Source organism: Paramisgurnus dabryanus, chromosome 13 (genome assembly GCF_030506205.2).
Source record: "Paramisgurnus dabryanus chromosome 13, PD_genome_1.1, whole genome shotgun sequence".
Lineage (NCBI taxonomy): Eukaryota > Metazoa > Chordata > Actinopteri > Cypriniformes > Cobitidae > Paramisgurnus > Paramisgurnus dabryanus.
In genome coordinates, this window is record NC_133349.1 from 21,637,614 (window position 1) to 21,663,625 (window position 26,012).

The window sequence follows — 26,012 nt, forward strand, 5'->3', positions numbered from 1 at the left end:
TCTAATTGTATTTTTTTCTAATTGTCAACCCATCAAAAAGAAAAAATATATTGATCAAAATATAAAATGTTTATGTAAAAATATAAAATTATAAGTATATTTTTGCAGTTGAAAATATAATAAAGTTTTTCTTTCAATGTGACGTGAATATGAATGCTTTCAAATATTTTAATTTATTTATAAAATATTTCAAAATATACAAAAAATGGCCCCAAACATATATTGGGGAAAAATACCTTTTTGCAAACATATTTCAGTACATTATATATATATATATATATATATATATATATATATATATATATATATATATATATATATATATATATATATATATATATATTTAAAATTATATAGTTTTTGCCATATTGGGAGCCTTCTACCCAGCTCCCTTTTTTGATCACTTGTGTCTTTAAACTTTTTTGTAGAGAGTTAAAAAAAAACTTTGAGCTCATTCTATTAGACATCACTATTTTAAAATAAGTTACTGTAATTCAAACAGTAAATTTGTAACGCCAAGGTTATCGGTTTGATATCCAGAAAATGCAGGAATCAATTATTTGTCTTTAAAGGGGACATGCATGCAAATCTGACTTTTTCCATATTTAAGTGCTATAGTTGGGTCCCAATTGCCTAGAAAATGTAAAGAACACCAACTCAGTAATTTAGTTTTGGTAAACCATTCTCTGCAAGCATGTGAAAAATAGGTAATTGAAATTGTAATTGAAACACTGCCCCTTAATACTGCCCCTCACTCTAAAAAGAATGGTGCTATATATCACCAAAAGTGGTTCTTTGCTCGTAATCATAGAAGAACCGTTTTTAGTGCCATATAGCACCTGTGTAGAACCATGCCATGTGGAACCATATTTGGTGCTATAGTGGTGCCATATGGCCCCCATATGGTTCTACACAGGTGCTTCACCGGTGCTATATGGCACTAAAACGGTTCTTCTATGATTACGAGCAAAGAACCACTTTTGGTGCTAAGTAGCACCGTTTGTTTTCAGAGTGCTTGATCTGCAGTATCCAACCACGGCACTGACATTTAGTGCAGAGATCAGCTCATTTAAAAGGACACACCTACAAAAGTGGCAATTTATACAGGCTATAATAAATTATCTATATGGTATTTTAAGCTAGAACTTCACATATGTACTCTGGGGACCAAAGATTTATTTTACATCATAATCAAATGTTCCCCTTAAAATGTCCCCTTTAATTCAATGAGAAGCTGGTTAAGAGGGGAACTGGTCATGCATTCAATATTATTACCACTAGAGGGGGCTATTGTCCTTTCGATATTTAAACCAGATCACAATCCCGCTCCTACAATAAATTTTTTACATTATAATAAAACTCTAGGCAGGATCACTACAGTAGATCAGTCTTTTTTATAATGGCCCTCTTTACATCCTTTAGTAATAAAGCATAAACAAAATACAAAATTACAACTACTTCAATGTAAATAATGATTAAAGTCAACGATACAAGAACAATTATCATTCAACTTAAAAGATATTAATTAAAAGCAAGGACCTTACCAAAGCTTACTGATACACATTTGAAAAGACAAAGCTGTAGTAAAGATAGTTTATATACCTGGATTGTATCTCTTGACTATGGGATTCCTGTCACTTTTTCTTACCACAAAGCACTGCATTCTTTATCCATTTTTTATAAAACAAAAGCTATTAAGATGTATAGCAGAACAAGTATTGTCTTTTATTAGTTAACAGATGTGGCTGGTTTAATTCATTTACTTTGCTTTAAGCTCTGCTCCATGAGCTCCCGCCAACTAATTATTTAGTATAAGTATAGCCATACAAGTTGCATATGTTTTATACAAAGCCTCATGTTTTACAGACTTAACAGGATGTACTGTTCAAAATTAGACATGCTTTAAATCAAGGCACGTTAATATCTAAAAAAAAAAGAATACAAAAAATTAAAGATTAGAGAATCATAATTAAACAAGCCTGTCAAAGGTTTTATGAACCATAACTAAAACACAGATCTGCTAAAATATACATTTTATACAACAATATACAACAGTACAAATACATTTCTTGTCATTTCAAATCTAGATGAGCGCTTCAAATCAAAGCATTACAAAACATTACTAGCACAAGCACAAAGTAGTAAATAACTTTCAAAATGTATTACTGATTTTAAATGACTATAAACAACATACACATTTCCATTTATTAAGGCTGTATTAATAAACCCTTTCATGCATTATTGCTTACTTTATAGTTACACAAAACACTAAAAAGGCAGTGTAGACTACAATTATGTGCACAGCATACAGTCAGCAAAGCCACTTAAAATACTGAAGTCCATTTTCTTGTAAAAGTAACGCTGACGTAAAGAGTGTTAAATCAGTCTGTTTATGCCTTTGAACCAAAGCAGCTCCAAGCATTGTTTGGATTGGGTTCCTGCATCCCATTCAACATGTTTACGTTAAATCTATAAGGAATTTGATGTTGTTTGGGGTTTAAATATGGGTCTATGTGTTTATTTATGTCTCCTGCCCCTACATCTTTCTTTTCCCTGAGAGAAAGAGAAGCTGAGCGCTTTCAACTAATCATGTTGTGAAGCGTCGGCCATGTCCATGCTCACAAATGGTATTTCCAGGAGTGCTGTCTCAACCTAAAGAGGACAAAGAAACAAAAAAAGACCAGGTAAGAGAGTATCACTCTTCAGTACTTTTAAATAACTTTGTTAAGAGTCAAGTATCTATTGACTGAGACTTGTGTTACGTCAGCAAAAATGTCTGTATAAAATAATTCAAAAGTTGTACCTGTGCAGTGCATTTGTGAGTGCAACATACAGCAGGTCTTTGGTATCGGAGAGCATCATCTGTCTTTCTGAAAGGCCCATCATGCCTCTGCCATTTGTCACAGCCACGCCCCGTAGAAGTTGTGGGTGTGGTTTTCTGCCTCTCACAGGAAGTTGCCGATCTGAGATAAGGCCTCCTGATAAGCACTTTGGTAAACTTCCCTCAGTTGCTTCACGTTACGGCCCACTGAAGACTCGGAGCCGTAGTATTTCTAATATGATTTATAACGTAAGAAAAATATGAGCTTATAACAATGCAATACAACAAAACACAAGAGTTCATCGGCAGGTTAGGTCAAACTATGTCAAACTGACCTCAGCGCAGTGAAATACCCTGAGTATGTCTGAATGAAAGGCATCCAGGCTCTCATAGTGCCCTGAGAGGAGCTGCTTTTGCAATGTACTTAGATCAACAGGAGCCGTGCCAGATCTGGAAGAGTAAACGTAAACAAAAATATGTTATAAAAACATTACATAACATATTGTGGATTAAGCCCAGATCTAATAGTCTTTTAGTACTCCCAAAACTTAAACTTTTAAGATTTATACATGTTTCAAATGTAATCGTTCTCTTTTAGCTCATCTTTACTGTACAAATCTGTGTTCAATTTAATGTCGAATGAGAATTCCTTTTTGTTTTTAAACAAGATAAACAACTTGCATGTGTGTTTTGTGTTGCCCTAAGGTTCAAACCAAACATTAACTGGTTGCGAGACAACGGGCTGGAAATGATTTAAACTAAAAGTGAATTCATTATGTTGGCTTGACAAAGCCAATAACTGATATTATATCAAAGCTTATTCTTTTTTGACGCACTAATTTGTAACTCGTTTTTCTTTTTTGACGCACTAATTTGTAACTCCTTTTAGGTTTTTGATACATACACTAAAAATTGCAGTCCTGACACACTGCAAAACGAATGTGGATCACATTGTGTCCCTTTAAGTACTCGGACCTGATTATAACCCAAATGTGGCAGCCACATGCATCACAGCGCCCCCATAATGTGTGGTTAAGTTCTTACATTTTTAAATCTGACTTTCATTATTTGCAATGTTTCTAGTTGAGTGTTAGTTATTTTGCAACTGTTTCATATGTCTTCTCCAAAGAAGTGGATTTCTTTTAAGGAATGAACATTTTTGCCAAAAAAACTGCACTTAAAAATGCACTTAGAGGGTTTTGCAGTGAAATACGTACAAATTTGTTAAATACCAATGAAATGTTTTCATTTTCATTATTCATCTTACTGTCAAACTATTAAACTTATCAAAACCTTTTTCTGGCATTGTCAAGCCAGCATAAAATCTGAAACATCAAACTAGTCTTCTTCATGAAATGTCATTATAGGTAACAGATGATATTCATGAAAGATGTGTTATATTTTTGGCGAGTAAATAAATAATGACAGAAATGTCTTTATTTTGTGTGTGAACCTTTAAAGTCACCGTGAAACGGATGTAGCAATTGTCTTATTTTCCCCGTGGTGACATATATCCGATTGAAACGGCTCCTGAAATGATAAAATGTAGGGCTAGACTTGAATTTGTCCTTCGAGAAATTGATTGGATCATTTGAAGTTGGGTCATGTTGCTATTTGCTAACCGCCTCAATCTTTTCCCGGACTCTGCTCACCTGCCACATGACCGGAAGTTAAGAGAGATTGTTTCGAGGAGGGGAGGAGATTTGCGTTTTCGATTAAAGATTATGAGGGAAATTAATTTAAAAAAAATTATGAGGCTCACAGATAAGTAATTTGTAAAAAATACCACAATATTCCAAAACAAATTACATTTACATTTCATTGCGACTTTAAGGGTACGTTTACACGTAAACGATCTGAAAAGAAAACGCAAAAGTGGCGTTGCGTTATCACTTTTTATTCTGCATTTATACGAGTGTTTTGAGGAGGAAATCTGCGTGCATATGGTGACGTAAAAGTGTGTGATATTCAATGTAGTATGCACTCCAGGCGGCTAGGTGGCAATGTGAAGCACTGACACACAACTACACCAAGTCCACACGCCTGCATACAACCCTCCTCCTTGTTCTCCCAGGTCTCGTCCAAAGCCAGGTTTGCCTCTGACGAATTGGTGCATCAACAATTTGATAGAGGTAATTAATGCACCTGCCCTGATCAGTAATACTAGCTGTGAATATTTCGTACAACAGCTGGAAAGACTCTTGTATATTTATCAGAGCTGCTATGGCAACTTAAAGGTCCGACGTATGGAAATAATCCGACATGTTTGTTGTTATTTTCCTGAACTGGCGTATGCCTGTGACGTAAACGCGTACGTGACGAGAGCCACCATGAGCAGACTTTTGCGTTTTTACCCTTTAGACGAGAAAGCGAGGGTAGATCGTTTTTAAGATTTCCACTCTGAAGGGTGGTTTCACTTTTTAGCGTTTTTAAGCCCCAAAAATACCAACACCATATTAATGAAAGGCACATCTGATAAAATATTTTTACGTTTTCACCCTCCAGCGTTCTCGTGTAAACAGGCCCTAAAATCTGCAGTCTGCAACCCCCTATCTTCAATCATCTCGAAAACAACAGGAAAGATGCTGAGCAAGCAACACTGTACAAGGACATAAAAATAGCAACATGTGCACACAAACATCCATACAAACCTCTTTCTTGAACACAAGTTCAGCAGAGGAGCAGCAAGGGTTTGTCCGGATGACCCTATAAAGAAGAACCAATGAAAAGTCATCATCTATTCCCTCAGCCGCAGCCTTCTGCAACATCTATTAATAAAGTCAACACACATACCCTTGTGACTGACAATGACGTCATAGATCCCTCGAAGTGTTTGTGTGAGGTTTTTGCTTTGTACACCTCCCCTCTCCTCTTCAGACTGCAGACCCGAGTGAGTCAGACGCTCATCTGTTATGTACAGAATACACACATCCTCTTAATGTTAATATATTAAAACATATAAACAGCTGTGAACTGAATGCTCATGGATATAAATTCAATGTTCTGGTTTCACATTCAATAATGGACTCTATTCTGAATTTTCCATGAAATCAACGGGACACAGTATCCTGTGTGAGCCAACGGCCTTAGCCTTTAACCACATGTCCTCTTCTGCCCTTTTTTTTACTAATGCTGAGTGGAAATAACAGTTGCATGGTTTTGGGAGCTGGTCCAGAGCTATGGCCCGCAGAGCGTGAAGGAGGGACAGGAGAAGGAAGAGGCGGAGGGGAGGGGGGGGGGGTTGCAGGTAGAGGTGATGTTATCGTAAAGCAACTTCCTCGGGCCATAGAAATTGCTATAAATAGATCAAAGTAAGTGTCCTTTAGAGTCATGCTATATGTGATGTATTACATACAATAAGGTTAAGGTACAGTTGCTACCAAAAAAATACTTTTCTGCTATGAACTAACAATGTTACAATGGTAAGCATGTTTTTTGTACCCAAAATCATCCTAAATTATGTAAAGAACATTCTGTAAAAATATAAACTTGATATCTTTAATATTGACTGAGTAAGGTCATGTCAAAGATGGAAATCACACTTTAATGCTCCTAATCCCATAATCATCAGATTATGAGACTTTACCCTGGATTTCACAGACAGGGTCACTTTTGTTTTATTTTAAGATTGGGGAATTCAACCAAATAAAATTTTTGTCTAAATTAAATGGCAATAAAGTGTGATACAACCCCTTTTGGATCTTTAAAACAATAAATGATGCACGTACAGTCAAACACACACATTATAGTTATACACACTGCTGGACCTGACTTGTTGCTGGTGTCGTCTTCAAGGACTCCTGTCTGACATTGGCTCTCCTTGTTTTCTCTCTCTCGCTCTCTCCCTCCCTCCCTCAGCAGCACTGCGTGTCTCTCTCTCATTTTCTCATAATTCCTCACCAGAAAAATGCAGCGTTCCAAGATGAAACTCCTATTGGGGAAACACAAATAACAGATGTCATTAATAAAAGAAAAGAAAATATGCGAATGTGAAAGCAAGAGGGCGGAAAACATTAAAAGAGCCCTAAAACATAAAATGGGAAAAAGGGCAATAGCTATTATCACTGATTGTGTGTGTGTTCTTGCCTTTCCTCACACGACAAGGGCATTATCAGCACAGGGGAGGACATATTTTCAGCATCGCTGCTGCTTCTCTTCTGCAAATAAAGTCATTTGCTAATATCCTGGGTGCATTAAACTACTTCACAGTGATTCACAGGTATGATGCAATGGAATTAGAAGTGAAGTTGTATCTAAATACGCCTCTTACCTGCTGTTCGAGAGGGTCAGAATGATCGGGAAGTTTATTATCCGGGTCTGTTCGACTGATTTCTTCACCAGTCTTCTCAGCAGGCAGTGTAAGATCTCTGTGTAGAAGTAAAAAAGCAAATGTAACTAACAGAATTAGCTTTGCCATGGATACCTTGCCCAGTCAATTTGTTTGTGTATGAGTGTGTGTTTACCTATTAAGGCTGTCAGAAATGCAGTCATGAGGATCGCTGTCTTTATGGTGTTTATGAGAATTGTCCTCGGACTTATTGAGAGACATCACATTAACAGAACCATCTCAAAGAAAGAGAGAGAGAAAGAAAATGTTAAAGCAGTGCAACTTTACCTCGGAAAGCTCAGGGGTACCCAAAGCAAGTTCCCTATGAGCCATTTTCATGCACAGATTACGGAAAATACATAGAAGATGTATCCGCAGTTCCGTTTATTATGATCGACATTTCACAAGACTTTTTATGATGGAAAAAAATCTTTGGTGTCCCCACAGTACATATGTGAAGGTTTAGCTCAAAATACCCCTAAGATAATTTATTATAACATTCTAAAATTGCCACTTGTAGGTGTGAGCAAAAATGTGCTGTTTTTGGTTGTGTCCTTTTAAATGCAAATGAGCTGATGAAACACAAAAACTGATCACCATGATGGCGGATTGTGAAATTGAAACTCAAATGTGCTGTCAATACATTTTATTCTCTTTCTCTCTGCACTAAATGGCAGTGCCATAGTTTGATAGCGCAGATAAAGGGGCGGTATTATAATAATAAGACCCCCTTATGACATCACAAGGGGAGCAAAATTTCAATGACCATGATGAATGGTTTACTAAAACTAAGTTACTGGGTTGTCCTTTTTCACATTATCTAGGTTGACAGACTCACTGGGGACCCAATTATAACACTTAAACATGGAAAAAGTCTGATTTTCATGATATGTCCCCTTTAAAACTCCGCAAAATCAATTACGGGACGTGTTTGCGTTCACACTAAAGACACGCTGGCAATTTGATGGGAACTGTTTGGGATCAACAACACGTGCTGTGTGAAAGGGGTTTTAGTCTCAAATTTTGATAGTTAAAAAAATAAACCACATGGAATAACATAAATAATAGGTTTTTAAACAACCCTTACCTATCATAAAATCACTGTATTGCACACACTTTAATGGCTATTCCTTTTATAAAACAATGTCAACAGCAATATGTTAAATAATACTTTGTGTGTTACATAGTACATGTTTATTTAATTTATAAAGCCACAACAAGAAACCTCAATGTTTACTACGAAGCAAAACTTCAGCCAAAAACAATATCTTTTATATATAATATTTTTCCAGCGAGCTAATTTAGGCTTCCTTTACACACACAGTACACAGACACAAGCTAATACAACAATAACAAGTGGGTTTACTCACTGGATTTGGCCGTCTTTAGTGGGGTACCAGACATTTTAGGAAGCTGTAATAGAACAGAGATTGTGTCACAAGTTTAGTGCAGTGAAACAAAGGTAATATGTAAAATAATAGTTGACTTTAAAATGAAATTCTGTTATCATTTAATCGCCCTTATGTCACATGAAACCAGAAAACAAAGTCATACGGGTTGGGAATAATTTGAGCCAGTAAATGACGACAGAATTTTTTATACTTGAATACCATTTTAAACTAAATACCTTATTATGTGCACAGAGCCAATATATGTCATAGGGCAACTGAAAGTCAATCCGCTTCAGCCTCAGATACTTTCCTGTTACATACACAGAAGTTATCAATTTAGCATTCAGTATTGTATTGACATTTTATTTCCTATATTTTCAGATTTCAGAAAATTATTATCCCACATAAACTTAACGTAATAATCTGATATAAAAATATGCATAATTGTATTTCTTTATGGTTTTAACACTGGATATTATTTAAAACAGGTGAAGTTTACCTGTCCATCTGCAGTAAGACACAGTTATGACACATGCTTAGTTCTCCACTTGACTATTCAAAGCTTTACAACGAAATGAGTTTCTATTGGACCTGAATTTAATAAGCTTGGCATTAATTAGGTTACATGAATGGTTGGCCCAAGTAGGTATTCATTAACATTGTCATTGCCATGTAATGACATCACAATGAGCTCACCTGCACCCCCTTTTTTTTTGTTGCTGCCTTATGTCTGACCAAAGTGGTCTACATCCTCTCAACCAATCAAAATTAGAGGGATAGTCCATCAAAATCAACATTTTGTCATCATTTACTCACCCCCAAGTTCTGTAATCAAGCGGTTTTGGGGCACAATTGACCTCCATGGAAGTCAGTGGTGCTCCAAAACTGGTTACAAACATTCCTCAAATTATATTTCTTTGTGTCCAACTGAACAAAGACATTTATACAGGTTTGGTGAGGTAAATGGCGACATAATCTTATTTTGGGGTGAACTATACCCAACTAATTTTAGCTCATTATTGATGGACATTTATTGGTCAAGCATTGGGACCTCCAAATGCTCCCTAAATAAAAACAACACACATACACAAACTTACCTACGTGTAAAGGTGCAGGAAGGAGGCCGTACTCATGCTCTTCAGGGTCAAACTCAAGGCCCTCTGTGTTTTCCGGTGGGGACAGACTCCTGGGTCTATGAAGGGAGAGTAAACACAGTCAAATGATTCGTGACGCTCTTGGTTAAGAGTCTTGTAAATAAAGGCTGCATTTACACAAACATTCTTAATACTTGTTTATAAATCCACGAGGGATGAGAGTGTCAAGATTTAACTCACTCCTTGGTTTTATAGACGTCTGAGTAAAGCCCCGCCCATTCGTATCTCTTGTCAGGTGGCATGGCTGAGCTCCTCTCCGATTGGCTGGGTACAGACACCGACGTATCCTGAGAGGGTAAAGATGTCCGATCGCATGAGCGCGAGCGCTCTCGGTTCACAGCTGTGTCTCGTCTATCATCTACTCGCCCTAGATCGCTCACTTTCTCCCCGTTTCTTTTCTTTCTCCCCCTCCTTCTCTCACTTTGAGACACAGACTTGGTCTCACTGACCACAGTGTTATTATCCGTTTCACCTTTTCTCCGTTTTGAAGGACACTCGGTCACTCCATCAAGTGAAGGTGTAGTTGGTGGAGATGGAGAAAAGCATGGTGCAGGGTTTTTCCTCGGTCGCCCCGGTCTTCTCCTCCTCACCTCACTTCCTGTGACCGCCTGGGGAGTCTTAATCATGAGAGGCTTGTTAACATGTTTCAGTTTACTCCTGCTCAATGTAGTAGAACTGTTTGAATGAGACAAGAGGGTTTTGGTAGCAGCAGAAGAAGAAAAAGGCCTGATCTCATTGGTCTGGAGGAAGGTCTTGCTCATATTGTGTCTCGGGTGTCTTCCTCCTCCATCTTGTCCTTCAGTGTGATGCTGGTAGCGCTCATGGAAGACTGAACCACCAGGCCGAAAGCTCTCTGAAAGAGAACGATATGAGAACGATCACATAGGCATAAATAATATAAGGTTTGTCCCCAAAAACCACTGCAAAATGTAAAATATAAGCACTTCATACTTAAATATTTTTTGAAACTAAATACCTATGCACCATGCTTTTTTAATGAATGATGCCGACAGTGATATTGAGAAAGTAATGTGGTCGATCAGCTGATATAACACAAATGTAATAACAGTAATTGAGAGATAAACAGAACATTTGTTAAACAAAAATTTTTTTAAGCATAATATCTATATATATACCCATTATTAAGTCCCTGAAAAATATTAAAAAGACACGTACTGCAGATCTGACACCTCACAGTACTGCTTGAATAAAACAAGCACAACGTAAGGTAGTTTAAAGGGACACTTAACTTTTTTGGAAAATATGCTAATTTGCCAAAAATTAGATTTTTACCGTTTTGGAATCCAATCAGCTAATTTCTGTGTCTGGTGGTACCACTTTTAGCATAGCTTAGCACAATCCATTGAATCTGATTAGACCATAAGCACCGGGTTAAAAATTAACCAAAGAGTTTCAATATTTTTCCTACTTAAAACTTGACTCTTCTGTAGTAACATTGTGTACTTAGACCGACGGAAAATTTTAAGTTGCGATTTTCTAGTCTGTTATTGCTAGGAACTATTATTGCGCCTCCTGCAGCCATGTTACGGCAGCAAAGTCCTTGATTATTACGCCGGAATAGAGTATAGTTCCTAGCCATATATGCCTAGAAAATCCCAACTTTTAATTTTCTGTCGGTCTTAGTACACAATGTAACAACAAAGAGTCAAGTTTAAAATAGGAAAAATATCAAAACTCTTTGGTTATTTTTGAGCGCAATGCTAATGGTCTAATCAGATTTTATTGATTGTGCTAAGCTATGCTAAAACTGCTAGCGCCAGGCCCGGAGATCGGCTTAATGGATTCCAAAACTGTAAAAATCAAATGTTTAACTCAAGGGGAGCTTCATATTTTCAAAAAGTGCGTTTTTAAAGGGAGTATCCCTTTAAAAGTGAATAAAGATGCAGATTTTACTGTCTGTCATACTTTGGCTTTATATCTGAATGTCTTCATGTTTTATTTTTTGTCTTCAAATTTAAGGAACAGAAAGATGTATTGGCCAAATGAAAAGATTTACCAGGCTAATGCCAAACATCTGGCAAAAACCGAATTCTGCAATATATCAGTCTTTCACTAATAAGCAGCACATCTAATAAATAGACCAGCTAAGAAAGCATGACCAGACAAGAAGATGTTTATTCCCTTTACTGATGATTTATCTGCCTGAAGTTGTTTCTGGTTAAGGTACTTCAAAAGCTAGAATGAAATACCAACATGCCATGTTGAAAACTGTAAATCCAGATAAAGTGGAACACTTTCTGATAATGTCTTTGGCTAAGGCCCCTGACGAAAAATTGGACTGTAAACAGCTGAAGATCTCCACTACAGTAGGAAAGAAAAACATATAACACTTACATATCCCCCTTTACCTACTATGCCTGTTAAACCAAAGCCACACTGAAGTATAGAAAACATGCGAGACAAGCTACATTGCTTAAGAAAGAGGATGTTTTAAGAAATAACTAATGTAATTGTGACTGTGGGAAATGGGAATTATACTATCCATTACTGCAAATTCCTACAGTACTCCTAGTTCGCAGTAAATCAAATTTACAGAGCTCCAGTGGAGCACATTCCACAGTTTGCCAAGCCCATGGTCCCTAACACAGCGATCGTGAGATGAAGACGGGGTGTGTGCTTTAGCAACAGACTTTACTAAAGAGATAAAGTTACACATTTTACAGCATGTAAAGACAAGCAGCAACTTTGTATAGGATGTATAATACATTATGATTAAAGAAATCTTTCTTTATATATTTTATATATCTTTATGTATATCAATGTATATACAGAGAAAGAGAAATAAATAAATAGCATACTGTATATACAGTAGTGGTTATAAATGACAAAGTTACAGACAGAATCCTGAGATTTAGTTTGGGTGTAATATGGCCCGTGTACATGTTTTCTCAAGTTATTTTTAGTCTCGGGAAAACAGCCAGAACTAGACTACAAAAAATCACCTCTGAAAAAAGTGTGAGCACAAATTTACGTCTGATATATTAACTATGTCTGGTTTTAATAACATTTTTAGATGGCGCAAATACACAATTTTAGGGCACAGAGTTTATAAACCTCTTATTGCCATTTTTATAACAACATTCCTTCCTTTCCCCTCATTCTCTCTGTCAATCATTTTTCACATTTTATTTATTTCCATGCTCAAATGTCTTCCTTTTCCTAAGCATCACCACATTTCCTTTCCCCTGCTGAATGTTGGCTCTGTCTCATTCACTCTTTCCAACTTAAACACGCCGGACTATTTGTCCACATGCTGACACAAGGTCTACGGCAGAGGCTTAAATGGAAATTCTTTGGCAAAATAACCCTATCATTTACAGTGGTTAAATGTATAGCAGAAATCTGGGTGGTGCCCCTTTATAGAAAAACATCACTGTCTCACGAGGTCTATAGGGAAAGAATATTAAGCATAAAGCTTGTGAGAGTCTTTTAAGTTAACATGGTTACATATAATCACTTTCATATTTCAGTAAAATATAACAGCTTCTCGGCTTGACATTTTCTGTTTACAATTTTGCAAACCTGTTTGAATTTGTTTTGACTGTCAGTATGACAGAAAATAAATGAATCCTGTAAGCTTGCTGATATTAAAGACAGATTAGATCCCTGAAGGTCAACCGAGGCTAGAACGCTTGCACAGATCTTGGTATTTCCCCTGCAAATGTGTTACAGAATAAGTTGCTGTAATGGTAGATTTGTGTTTATAGATTTAGGTTAGTTAGGTAATGCTGGTCTGATTGTAAATGCATGTATGAGTAAGTCTGAAAGTCACTGGTGGATCCCCACTTCCACCGTAAAGCTAAACTGCTCCAAAGAGGTCAGACCAGATGCAGGTAATTTAATATATTTTATTATTTATTTGTCTATCTACCTACCTGTCCATCCATATATACATAATTCTGCGAGCAACACAATGACCACAGCTTTTTATCATAAATTACATCACAAAATGTCATGCTAAATTCATAAATTACCCCTATATTTATTCAATATACATTATTCACTATGCAATATCATAAGTCTCTGAGTCTCTGCTGAGAGATGTTCTTCACATGCTGGGGTTTGTTTCTTACCATATGTTTACTGCAGTGCTAATAAGCCAAATATGTGTTGTTTATGCCTTGAAGGTGTGTGTTTGCAAAGTATAGGGTGTAAGCCGCAAAACTGCACTGATAACAATATAAATGCAATACTTTCTTTTATCTTTTCATTGCTTCACACTGTAATTTCAAATACTTTTATCCTTAAAGTTAACCGATATAAAACTTACTTCAGCTTAGCAATCAATCACGTTCTCTACTGCAGCTGCTATGGACAATCAGTCTAATGATAGTATGAGATTTATACTGACAATAAAACCATGTGCAAGTCTTAAGCTTCTGCCAAATGTTACATAATGCTAATAACATCAATGCCAGGATACCACAAAACAAAGCCGATGTGTAACAATATTTAAACATGAGTGAGACTATATACCTCTCAAAGGACTTCTAAAGTGACTCTCTGCCAATTAAAATCTCCTTGACCAAATACACACCAAGCAAAATGGGGCCTGCTCAATTTCAGCACCGAACCAATAAAACAGTTGGTAATAAATAAAACTACAGACTCTTGAATCTATAATAAATGGCTCTAATTTCACTGTTCACTTATTTTCTCTTTTCTAATCTAGTTAATAGGCAATAGCATTGGTTTCAATAGCAAACAACAGTATCACCATGGCAGTTTTATAGGTAACACTATACTTGAAGGGGTGTTCATAAGGCTGACATGACACCTTCATAATCATGACATGACACGTTTCATAAACATGAAGTAGATTTTGTGACAACTGTCCAGGGTTTAAATTGGGCCGGGGTCATCCTGGGCTAAGCCCCGGCAGATAGGCTTAAGGTCTCGAACTGCTCCGCGCCAGTGTACCCGCTGCGCTGGTGCGTGTGCACTGACGCAAAGCGAATAATGTGTTTCCATTCATTGGGTTTCATGCTCGTGCGTGCAAGGCACCCAAGACAAAAACGCGTTGCACAACCATGGTTTTACCAGTTAAGATTTGCATCATTTAAAGTTCAGATGCTCTTTTTAAAATATTTTGGGTCAACCTCTGGCACAGCTTTAAAGCTGCACCTTATCAAATCCTATCAGAGGTCCAGAATGTCATTGAAACACACCAGTGGCTTTTGCTTTCATCAGTATTAAACATGTTATCCCTCGAACCCCCCATCCCCACAGAACCCCCCCCCCCCACATAACAAATCCCAATTAAATCCCTGCAACTAAGTGTCATTTGTTGAATTATGTCATTTTTAATGCAAAGATGACATTGTTTGAAATGTCTTTGTTATGACAACTTGACATAAACCAATACATCATAAACATGACATAGCAGAATAATTATCAAACTTAAGAAACTACCTAGCTTTATGGGTTAATATTACATGTAATTTAAATTTCAATAAGTGTTAATACTCTGTCAAATAGTTTTATAAAAGCATCACAAATATTTTTCTTGACCTCAACTACATTGGTACAAATTGAACTTGTCGTTTAAATGTCATTAAGTGTTAATATACTGCCAAATAATTTTAAATACCTTAACAGACATGTCAAAAGATCATACTAAACTTTATGTATGGGCACAATACATAAAAAACTGACCACTAACAGAACTTGTTCTTCCTCACACAGAGGGTTCTGAAATGTTCTGACATAGAAGAAAAAACTAACAAAACATTTAATTAATTGAACTTTGCAGCGATATGGACCCAACGCTGCATGGCTTAACCAATTATTGTACTGTTTTCATTTGATTTTAGGTAAATCTGTCTCCAAACACAATAAAATATAATAATATTTTTATTATTATTATTATTATTATAAATATTGGATGATTGATTTTATTTCTTAAACACATGGAGGAAACTTAAAAAACATTATGAACTGAAGAATATTCATGAGGCTGTTATAAAACTATTTAACACTTAAAAACATTTTAATGACAAATTACATTTGTACCACTGTAGTTGAGGTCAAGAAAAATATTCATGATGCTGTTATAAAACTATATGACAGAGTATTAACACTTAATGACATTTAAAGACAAATTCAATTTGTATCACTGGTAAAAAGTGATCAGTTATGTTGTCTTGGTAATGTCAAGATGTCCTGACAAGTTATGATGTACTGTTTTGGTTAATATCAAGTTGTCATAACGAAGACATCTCAAATGTCGTCTTGCATTACAATTGACATAATTGAACAAATGACACTTAATGACAGTTGTCATAAACGTGCATAAAATCTCCTTCATGTTCATGGCACGTGTCATGTCATGATTATGAAGGTGTCATGTCAGGCTTATATACACACCTTCAAGTAAAGTGTTACCGTTTTGGATGTTACTCCATTACACTGTACATATGAGCAAACAATCATCTCATCCCCTTACCTGATGCTTTTTTGCCTCCAGATGAGCAAGATTCCTTCATCAATCGACTTCCAGGTCCCAATAAGTTTGAAGCACATTGAAATTCAGCAGTACTCCTATGAGCTGTCATTTGACTCTTTGCACTGCTAGCAATGTTCGGATTCTGCTGAAAAGTGTTATGGTGGATTGTTCGATCTGACAGAGAGGGTGACGTTAGATCTTCATCACTCTCTGGACCCTCAAAAGTATCGTCCTCCTGGTACCCTGATGGAGGCTCTTGATCTAAGCTGCTATTACTCCGCTCAGACTGAACACTTCCTCTCCATTTCCAGGACCGTTGATGCTCTGCCCATCTAACTTTTGATATGGGCCTCAGGTGTGCTGGTCCTATATAAGATAGGAGTGAAGGTTTATGTTTGTCTGCTTTCTTTAAGGGCATTGGGGAGGAGAATGGGGAATTTGAAGACAAACCTCTTCTGCTTACATGGTCTTTTCTCAGCTTACTCTGTCCTCTAAGTCTATCATCTGCAAGCCTTTTTTCTCTGTTGTCGACCCTTTGCCAGCTATTTCTACTGAACCAGTCCCTAGAGGATTGAGAAGTTACATTAGGTGAAGTCCTCTGTGGTTTCTGTCCACATGGTGCGGAGTCACGTCTTAGAAACGTCTTGTGCTTCCTTTTATGGAACTTTGATGGGCTTAAAATAGGATTTTTGGAGTAGGGGTGCACATATGAGGGTAAAAAGGGTGAAGAAGGATATATAGTTGCCGATGGAGGATATCCTCTGTAAAGCCCAAAACCAAAAGATGTGGTTGAGAGTGGCAATTTGCAAGGTGAGTGGTAACAACTGCCTCCTGTCACTGGGAATCCAAGTTTGTGCACCATCGGACAATGCGTGACAATATGTTCGCTTGGCTGTGAGGGGCACCTGTTGTTCCCTTTCAAATCTGGCATTCCAACATAATGCAGAGAATCGCGGGGATAGTCAGACTGGGGTGAGTAGTAGCCGCTGAAGTTGATCTGAAACATGGTTGGATGGTGGAGATTTTGTGGCATGCAATGATAATCATGGGGGCGATTCTTTCCTTTTGAACTCTTTCTTCCAGAGTTTGCTTCATCTCCACACACTCCCTGAGCAATGTTATGCACAATACGTATCGCGCTGAGTCTGACCACTAAGTCTTCGACCTCTGCCAGAAAGGCTGGGTCTTGTCTTTTGGCCCTGAGTTGAAGATACTTTCTCTTACATTTGTGTTTGTGTCTCCTAATTTTATCACAGGTAAAGCAACTATGACCTTTTCTATGGCACTTGTATTTTAGTCTTTCTTGTTCCATTAATACAGACTGGGCAAGGTGTGCTGCTGTGCAGTCTTGCATCCTTACAGAGCCTAACTGAGTAGTGGCTGAGCGAAGTGATGTTGATTGCAAGGAGGAACGTGGTTTAGATTTTTGTTCAGCCATTGCTTTAACCTTTTGGGAACTGGTTGCCTTTGAAGCAGAATGTTGATCATATTCACAGCTTCCAGTGTGAAGCTTTTTTCGGAAACAACCAACGGTAGATGTTGGAGACTCAGGGTGTTTAAACAGGTGGGATGAGCTCGACAAAGTAGACTGGTTATCAGATGAATGGCTGCGATCCCCAAGAGTAAACAATGAATTCACGTGAAGATGTGAAGATTCTGCCACTTGCTGAGGTTTCTGGGCCAAAATTGGTTGCGAATCTTGGCAAGAATTTTCCCTTAGTATTTTTGGTTTACGACCTCTTCTCTTTCCAATGTAGATAGTTCCACGTTTGCTGACATTAATTTGTGGACCAAGTTTTCCCCCAAAAGATGTCACAAGTGAAGATAATGATTGGGTAGGATCTGCATCTTCTACACTGCTTTTATGAGCAAAATCTTCTTTGTGGCTATCTGTTTGCCCAGAAAGAACGGGTGTAAGCACTTCATTTCTTTTCTTCATTCTCATTTTATTTATATTTGTGATAATTGTCTTCATTATCAATCTGTTTCTTTTCCGGTATATTTGGGCATCTTTAGTCTTTGACAAGGAGGGTTTCAGAGTGTCTTCAGCACTCTTCTTCAAAGACCCTGAGTCCAATGACCCAGATCTCTTTGGTTGGAATAAGGAGGAAAGTCTGGGCCGACCTGGTTTTCTTCGCACAGGCTTTTGAGGTTTCAGGTCAACTGCAGGATCAAGGACATTTGTATTTTCAAGGATAGGAGGCTTAGATAAAGACTTTGGGGACTTACTTGCCTGAGGAGATTCATCCAACCTGATCAATCTTGGACGACCCCTTTTCTTGTGCTGGATCTCAAGGTATGAGACTTCTGATTTGGGTGATGGATTTTGCAGTTTAGATGGTCGTCCGACTGGTCTTGGTTTACACTGTGATGATGCTAATGTCTTTGATGACTTAATGGAAGTTAGTTTTTTAGGTTTATCTGTTTGAGATATTGTTTTACAAGCAGTGGAACAAACATTAGCAGTCTTTACCAGATTCATCTTTTCCACTTGATTTGCCACCTTTGTAATTTGAACAACTTTTTGTTTCTTCTGTAAGTTGGGGATTTGCTTAGGATGTGAAGTTGTCTCATTGCCTGAGGTTTTGTCAGTGGAACGAATGGAAGTGTTATACTGGGAATCAGCACAGCTGGTGGTTTGAGAGGAACAAAGCACATTTTCTTCATTATCTAAATTGTGTCTAGCCCTCTTTTTGTTCTTGCCAGTTATATGCCTGCTGCTATCCTTTGGCTGAACAAAAACAGGGACAGTTTGGGTAGGTTCCAATGTAATTTTTCTGCTTTCATCTTTATCTTCACCTTCACTTTGCTTCTTATTACTTCCTTTGCTCTCCAGTAGCAATGATGAATAAGTGTTGCTCTCATGAATTGATAAATCAGCCGATGTTCTTGAAGCAGGAAGGGCTAATGGTATAGAGGGACTTGGCTGATGCGCTGAATCGTTTTCTTTACTTCTTTTACTAGAAACTGCTTTAAACCTGTTTTTGGAACCTGCAGAATCTCTGTCCTGTTTGCAATCCTCTTTCACATTTCCATTCAAACACTTTTCAACATTACTGTCCCTGATCTTGGAGGTCTTAGTCTGTTTTGGAGGGCGGGGCACTTGCTTTAAGTGCTGTGAATTTTCACTACAAAAGTTTGGTAACAATAAGCGTTCACTGTCATTTTCAAAACTAGAAGATGACTGCCGACATGTCTGAACTTTCAGCATTGTATCTTTTGAACACTGTGATGGTAGAGAGGCAGTTATTGTTGTTCCAGTTGGAAGATCTTCACCCTTGGACCTCTGAACATTAAAAACTTGGGTGCCATCATGTGGGCTGGAGTTTTGTTGTAATGAAGACGGTGGAGAAGGAGCAGCTGGAGGTGAATATGTCTGCTTTAGTGGGTTAGAGGAGGTTATACTGTCAGAAAGGGGTACTGTGCTATCAGTCTGTGGTTGAACTGCATATGAGGGTCCATCTGATGTCAATACTGACTTTGAATCTGTCTTCTTTGTCTGTTTCGATGGACCCTGTTGAAACAGAGAACATGTGTTAACCAGAAATCATCAAAAAAATCTCAAACATTTTCCAGTCATTCAGGTCTCTGTAAGATGTCTGAAAGAATTAAGTTGAAAGCTGCCTGGTCTGGCTATAAATTTCAGGAAATCTCATCACTTATCTGACAGGCTTCATTATTGATGACTTGACTTCAGAATGACTTTGACTTCAGATTTCAAAGACGTTCTATCATAATACAGGAGAGTTTGGGCTGGGTAATAAATCTAAAAATATTTCTTTTAGGTTTTTAGTAATATTTAAGGATCAAAGGAAATGAAAAGAATATATTTAGCTGCAGCCATTTTAGCAACTGTTTGTTACATATAAGAACAAAACAATAATGAATAACTACACACAGATGAAAGATTTCCAACTGCATGTTACTGTCAGTGAGAGAAAGAGCCATAAAAAGACAAATTAAGGGGAGAGACAGTAAGAGAGATGAAAAGTAGAGAGCGAGAGCACACGGTAAAATGAGGGGATGTAAAAATAGATTAAAAAATGTCCAACCGCTAGTGTCTAAAAATGGGCTGATGCAGATACAAATAGTATCACTTAATTAGTAACTATTCATATTTTTAAGAACTTCAAACTAAAGTTAAACATTCTGACTTACTGTACGTTCACACTGCCGCCAGCGAGAGTGTCAAAAAACGCCCTGCTTGCCCAGCCAACAACGCTATAGAAAAAGCTATATTGAAAATGAATGACTTCTGGCAACTTTGACACTCTCGCCAAACCCACAGTAAGATATTTAAAAACCACAGCAATGTTAAGAAAGAAATTACCTTTTTAGAAGTTGGAAACAAAGGTGTAGAGTCAGCCTTTTTGGATGAAGTGGAGAGTGGGGTTGAAGATGCTTTTAAAGAAATGCAATCATTACTGTCTGTTTTCGGACTCTCTTGATGTGACTGGTTGGCTTTTGTGATCTCAGCCATAGACCTTTCACCTCCACATGATCCATGGCCATCTCCATGTGAAAGCCTCTGGGAGATCCTTACTGTGGGTTTGCATATGAAGTTCTCAAGGCTCTTTGGGGGCTTCTTGGTCCGTTTTGCTCCGAACCCTATTTTCATTCTTACATTTTCCTCTGACTGATCAGACCTCATAACTGTTAAATCGTCCCGTCTGCTTTGCTGCTGAAGCTCACTATTAGTGCTCTTTGAGGAAGCTTTTGGTTTCATCTTCTTCCTGTCATCTATCTTCTCCTTTTTTTTCTCTCCCTCAAGTATTGGTGCAGGTGCCGTCTTTTGCTTTCTCTTATCCATTTCAGAGAGACAGATGTGGACGTGAACTACTAAAAGTACTTGTGTCAGAATCAACTTCCAAGCAAATGTGTATCGATAATCACTGTTTATTTCACCAGACAAAGTTATGTTTGTAGTCTCATTTCATACTCTTCTATCATCTCACTTGACTTGAATGAGTAATTCGGTATTGGTACCATGTAAGGAGGAGCTATAAAAGAAAATGACAATGAGAATGTTACATTAGTCATCGTCTCACATTTGACAGTATTGAAAACATTTTATTAGAGAACATTGAGAGGATTAGACAAATGTGACTCTGCCTGTGAAAGCTAGTCTTCATTTGTGATATTTTCTACATAAAATCATCCTACATAATGATTAAAAAAAACATTCTATAAAATCAATAACTGAAATCAAATTTTGATGCTCATAATTAGACTGGATTTCACAACACTGCATAAACAGCTCTTGCACAAACAGTCTACAACTTCACATGCAACTCTCCAGTTACCTGAGATATCACGATGACTGACTAGCTCACATACTCAGAGCTCAAATTAGAGGCATGGATTATTGAGGAATGTACAGAATGATGGCTATGAACATGATGATTGAGATGCTTCTGATGGCATCTGTTATTACATAGATAACATACTGTGGTTTGACATGTTACAGTATATTTTATGAAAAACAATTTTTGCTATAATATTTTGCCATTTTATTTTCATCATGAAAGCTTTAATAATAACAGGTTAATTTAGAGATCTTTGTGTTTTTAAATGCAAAAAATGCATTCCACATTGCAATAAAAAATTAAAAGCTTTAAAGACGCATATTGTTGGCTCCACTAACTTAGCTAAATGATTAAATGTTAATAAAACCAGTTAAACCTAAAATTGTAATGATATTGTAAAGAAAAGACCATGAACATTTTAACCCAGCATCAGGTCATTTTTAACCCAGCATGTGTTATCCAATGTCCAATATTTACCAAAAATAACCCAGCCATTTTGAGAGTACATATTGCTAATTCATACAAAAGTTTTAAATTGGAACCTGAAAAGGAAACATTTAGATTCATGAAGAAGTGGGGAATGTCTACTGTTTGTTGATATAGATATGCAATGATTTCTCCATTAAGACAAATACTGCTTGATCCATTTGTTGCCAGTTGCCTTGATACCAGATCAGAAAACTTCCAAATTTGGGTAATAGAAGAGCAGCTCAGAGAATAATGACGCATCAAATGAAGAATTTATCAGAAAGCTTTACCCAACACTCCCTGCCCACTAAAATGTTGTTTAGTACTGTAGACAGTTGATGTATTTAATGTGCAGTTCCTGAATCTCAGTGCCCTCCTAAAGGAAGGTGTCATGTGCAGAAGAACATAAGTGTTACAGTAACTGCAAAGTAGGTTAGCCAGATTTCAGGTTAACTCTGAATCTACAGTCTGAATCCAGTTTTATGTACATGAACAGCAAGATACATATAAATCTCCCACAGACCAGTTCCCTCGGGACATACCCACACAAAAATCCCCAGCAACTGCGTTCTAGAAAAGCTGGCTGAAACTCGGTTTTGAGTTGTCTGAAAGGCAGGTGCTTTCCCACACAGAGTGAGGTCATCGCTATGGAAGATTTTGAATGATGACCTCAGCGTGTTAACTCGCACAGGGGACCCATAAAATCCACCAGCCTTTAGCCCGAAGGGGGGAACACACTGATGGAGCTCAGGATCGGTAATCCGAGGAATTTGATTTCTTTCCATTTCTCCTCTCTTGGCTGACTACGGCGTAAAGCTTCCCTCCCTGATCTATCGACTTCCCAAAAATACAAAGTGTTCATCACATGCTTTCGCTAGTAAATGAAACCTATTGTGCGTTGTTCCGGTCTAATTCTCATTATCTCGGCAGAATCCAGCAGCGTTTCACTCGCCGAGTGCAATCTTCTCAGCTCCTCCTTTAGGATTTGGTGCTAAGAAAACAATCCCTATGGAACGCCTGACAAGAAAAATGTCCCGAGGAGAGAGAGAGCAAAGTACAATGATGAGTGTGTGCGTGCATGCATGTGGAGTGCAGAAACGGAGCTCAATGGCTATTAGTAGCACAGTTCAGAAGCAAAGTGGGAAGGACATCTGAGGGTCTTTTACTCCCTGGGATATAAGCCTACTTTTTAACATTTACCACAATCATTCATTTTTTTTGTACCACCTCACATTTCCCAGTTTCCAAAAGTTTTCTTTCCTCTCTTTTCTTTCCCTTTTTTGCACTCATTTAATTTACTTTATTGCTGGTTTGGATATTTTCTCTGTTAATATATAATTTGCTTTCTCATTACACTCAATCTCTGAGGCATAAAGCGGTGGTTAGAAAAGTCACTGTTTGCCTGTAAATCAAACCCATATGCTTGAATCTAAAAATATGTACATAATCAAAAATATAATCTGTTTTTGGTATTGCACATAGAAATATTTGCAAGCAAGCAAAATAAAAAGCCAATGTTCTTGTCTTCAATGATTATACTGATCAGCATTTTTCTTTCTTTCTCTTTTTTTCTCTAAACTCTCTTTTCATTGACTATTGCCCCTTTAATTAGTCTTTAAAAAAACGTATTGCTAATCCAGAATTTCAGCATCAAGCATCAAACATTACCAAGTCTCCAGGAAGTTATAGGTTTCAGTTTTTGTAAGTTATCTTATTACAAACAAATATCTTGTTTAGCCCAATGAGGTCTTCTGCCTTTTTTTAACTCTTTAAACCTGTCTGTTAACCTGTCAATTGTTGTCTTATATCATACAGAGTATCATATCAGTAGATCTCAGAAAAATATATTCAGTCATTCCTTGAAAGTCCAATGTGAAGGTACATTCATTTATAGTTGCAATACGATGTACATACAAAATGACATCACTAAGCATTGCCCTTCATTCATCAACAGAAAGCTTTTCAAACTGACAAGATATACAACTAGAGAATTGACCCATGATTTGCCAAAACATTAATCTACCAATTTATAAGATACAACGGGATGAACCTAAATCTATATGTGACCTAGATATAGCCTGGTTCTCCAAAAATAGCTGAAAATTAGAGCTTTATACGACAAGGAAACGTTGACAGATATGGACAATCAATTAGGAGACTGTGACGATGTTTAATTTGGCTCAATGCGAACAAGCGCAGCATGTCAATGCGGAGTGAATGCGACTTGATTGATGGGGCGTAATAAGCAGGATTTAATAAGTTACTGGTCCGTTTCTATATATAGCGTTTGAGGTAAGGGTGCACGAGTTTACAGTGAAAGAAAACAGAGAAATACGATTCTGATATTTACAGCCCATCGGTAGCATCGACATAAAGTTGTCCCAAAAAAGTCCGATACCAATATACAGCCTTTCTAGTTCTGTGCTTTCTATTGCTTGAACTGAACTATAGCGTTGTTATTTGACTATCCCAATGTCGATACCGTACGCGTATGTTTACTATAAAAAGTATCGTTGCGTATTCATGCGCGAGGGCCTAACAGATGAATACCCAGTTTCAAATTACATTTTTATTAACCAACTGGAGTAGCACACTTCGACATTGTGCACCAAAACTCGTAGATAAACAATAACAATAATTTCCATTCGGTTTCAAAAATAAGCTTTTACTTACCAGAGATGCGAACAGGACGTTTCGCGTAAAAATTGGCTGCTAATTTACAAGTGTGCGGAACGAGCTGAGACGATAAATGGAGGGATGTTGCGTGTCCGTTGCGCGAAATGAAGGACCCATGAAGATGAACATTGTGCAACACCATACGATACTCACGTCCCCCCTTCTTCTCCTCTTCGCCCCCCTGTTTCTATCCGTCTGCGCAGTTGTTTTACATCAAAAGCATGGTCGTACATTGTGTACCCAAATAGCCACAAGCCAACTATTATACGATGAGGGAAGACGGAGGAGAGAGATGATCATGCTCGGTTACTGAGCTGATGCCCTCAACTTGAGCTAAATTTACCCACCAATAACATGAGAAAAGCGAAATGTAAACAAGCGCATATCGGACCGCCTGCATTTGACACCCCAGCGGATGCTGTTTTATCGACAAAATCAAAGACCCGATTAAATAATTATGAATAATAAACCAACCGTACGCGTGTGTTATATTTACGTTAAATAAAGTATACCCGAGATGGCCGACACTGAAATGATAAACAGTGATGTAAATGAAATGTCATATAAGTCACCCTGCGCCATCACACTGAAAAGTTATGTTTTTTTATTTGAGGCGTTATTTTTTATTAATATTTGATATTTTGCTATATTCACACTGTTCACTTTCAGAATTTTTTCATCCCCAGACGTTTGTCTGCGAAAACACGCAGTTACATTCTGCAGCCAACACCTATTCTGTATCATTCGTAAATACTTACAACGTATTACAACATGCGACATAATAATAAAGAGCAGTAAGTACGCGCTACTGGTAGTAACCTATAGGTGGCGCAATCACACTGGACAAACCCCAAAATAACATATAACAAATACAGTACTGTGCTATCCATTATAATGGTGTTTTAATGTATGTAAATTATTATTGTAGGACGTTAAAATAAAGTTTTTTTTTTTAAAAATATGAATTTAAAGTCTAAAGGATTTTCCATTGAGAAAAATGTCTAGTTTGGATGGCTTTAGAAAAAAAACTGAGTAGAAATTACCCAGCCAACATTAATATGTGGGCCCCACGTGGGTCCCATCTGGGCAACATGGGCATGGGCTTCACATGGGCAATATATGTGGGTCCCATATAGGTTTGCCCATGTGGGATAATAATGTGGGGCCCACATGGCACCTATGTGGGCAAAAAAATTTTATGCTTGAAAAACATCTTTATACATTTACAATCTTAAAATAATAACTTTTGGTTGATTGTCACTTTTATACAAAGAGCAAATAATATAACAGATATGATTTGATCGGTATAAAACATTTTAAATAAAAATTCATTATTTTTTACATTTAATTAACATTGATATGTGGGCCCCACGTCCCATATGGGCAACATGGGTTTCATGTGG

General features: G+C 37.3%; 1 protein-coding gene across 8 annotated transcripts; it reads right to left on the minus strand.

The window, feature by feature from the left end:
- Window positions 1–1,702: 1,702 nt before the first annotated feature.
- LOC135743501 (histone-lysine N-methyltransferase ASH1L-like) lies at window positions 1,703–25,038 on the minus strand. 8 transcript variants are annotated; one of them, XM_065261247.2, is made up of 16 exons: window positions 24,763–25,034; window positions 20,490–21,159; window positions 16,160–19,673; window positions 9,874–10,546; window positions 9,637–9,731; window positions 8,776–8,849; window positions 8,519–8,561; window positions 7,285–7,387; window positions 7,092–7,188; window positions 6,908–6,978; window positions 6,589–6,752; window positions 5,615–5,728; window positions 5,473–5,527; window positions 3,157–3,271; window positions 2,804–3,053; window positions 1,703–2,652 (listed from the first exon to the last, which is right to left on the minus strand). In XM_065261247.2, exons 2-15 carry the CDS (start codon window positions 20,967–20,969, stop codon window positions 2,946–2,948), a joined length of 5,706 nt encoding a protein of 1,901 aa, XP_065117319.1. In that variant the 5' UTR covers window positions 20,970–21,159; window positions 24,763–25,034; the 3' UTR covers window positions 1,703–2,652; window positions 2,804–2,945. The 8 variants fall into 8 exon arrangements, with proteins under 8 accessions (XP_065117319.1, XP_065117318.1, XP_065117322.1 ...); XM_065261246.2 differs by having other exon boundaries at window positions 24,607–25,034; XM_065261250.2 differs by lacking the exons at window positions 1,703–2,652; window positions 2,804–3,053; window positions 3,157–3,271 and having other exon boundaries at window positions 6,581–6,752; window positions 24,607–25,038.
- Window positions 25,039–26,012: the final 974 nt, after the last annotated feature.

What these genes read in the sequence shown, in the direction of transcription:
- LOC135743501 (XM_065261247.2), bottom strand. Translation starts at nt 20,969, where the DNA reads ATGGATAAGAGAAAGCAAAAGACGGCACCTGCACCAATACTTGAGGGA. An exon ending in GACGTCTATAAAACCAAGGA is followed by an intron (nt 9,732 to 9,873) that starts GTGAGTTAAATC and finishes CTCCCTTCATAG; the next exon opens with ACCCAGGAGTCTGTCCCCAC. An exon ending in GGGTATTTCACTGCGCTGAG is followed by an intron (nt 3,054 to 3,156) that starts GTCAGTTTGACA and finishes AAATCATATTAG; the next exon opens with AAATACTACGGCTCCGAGTC.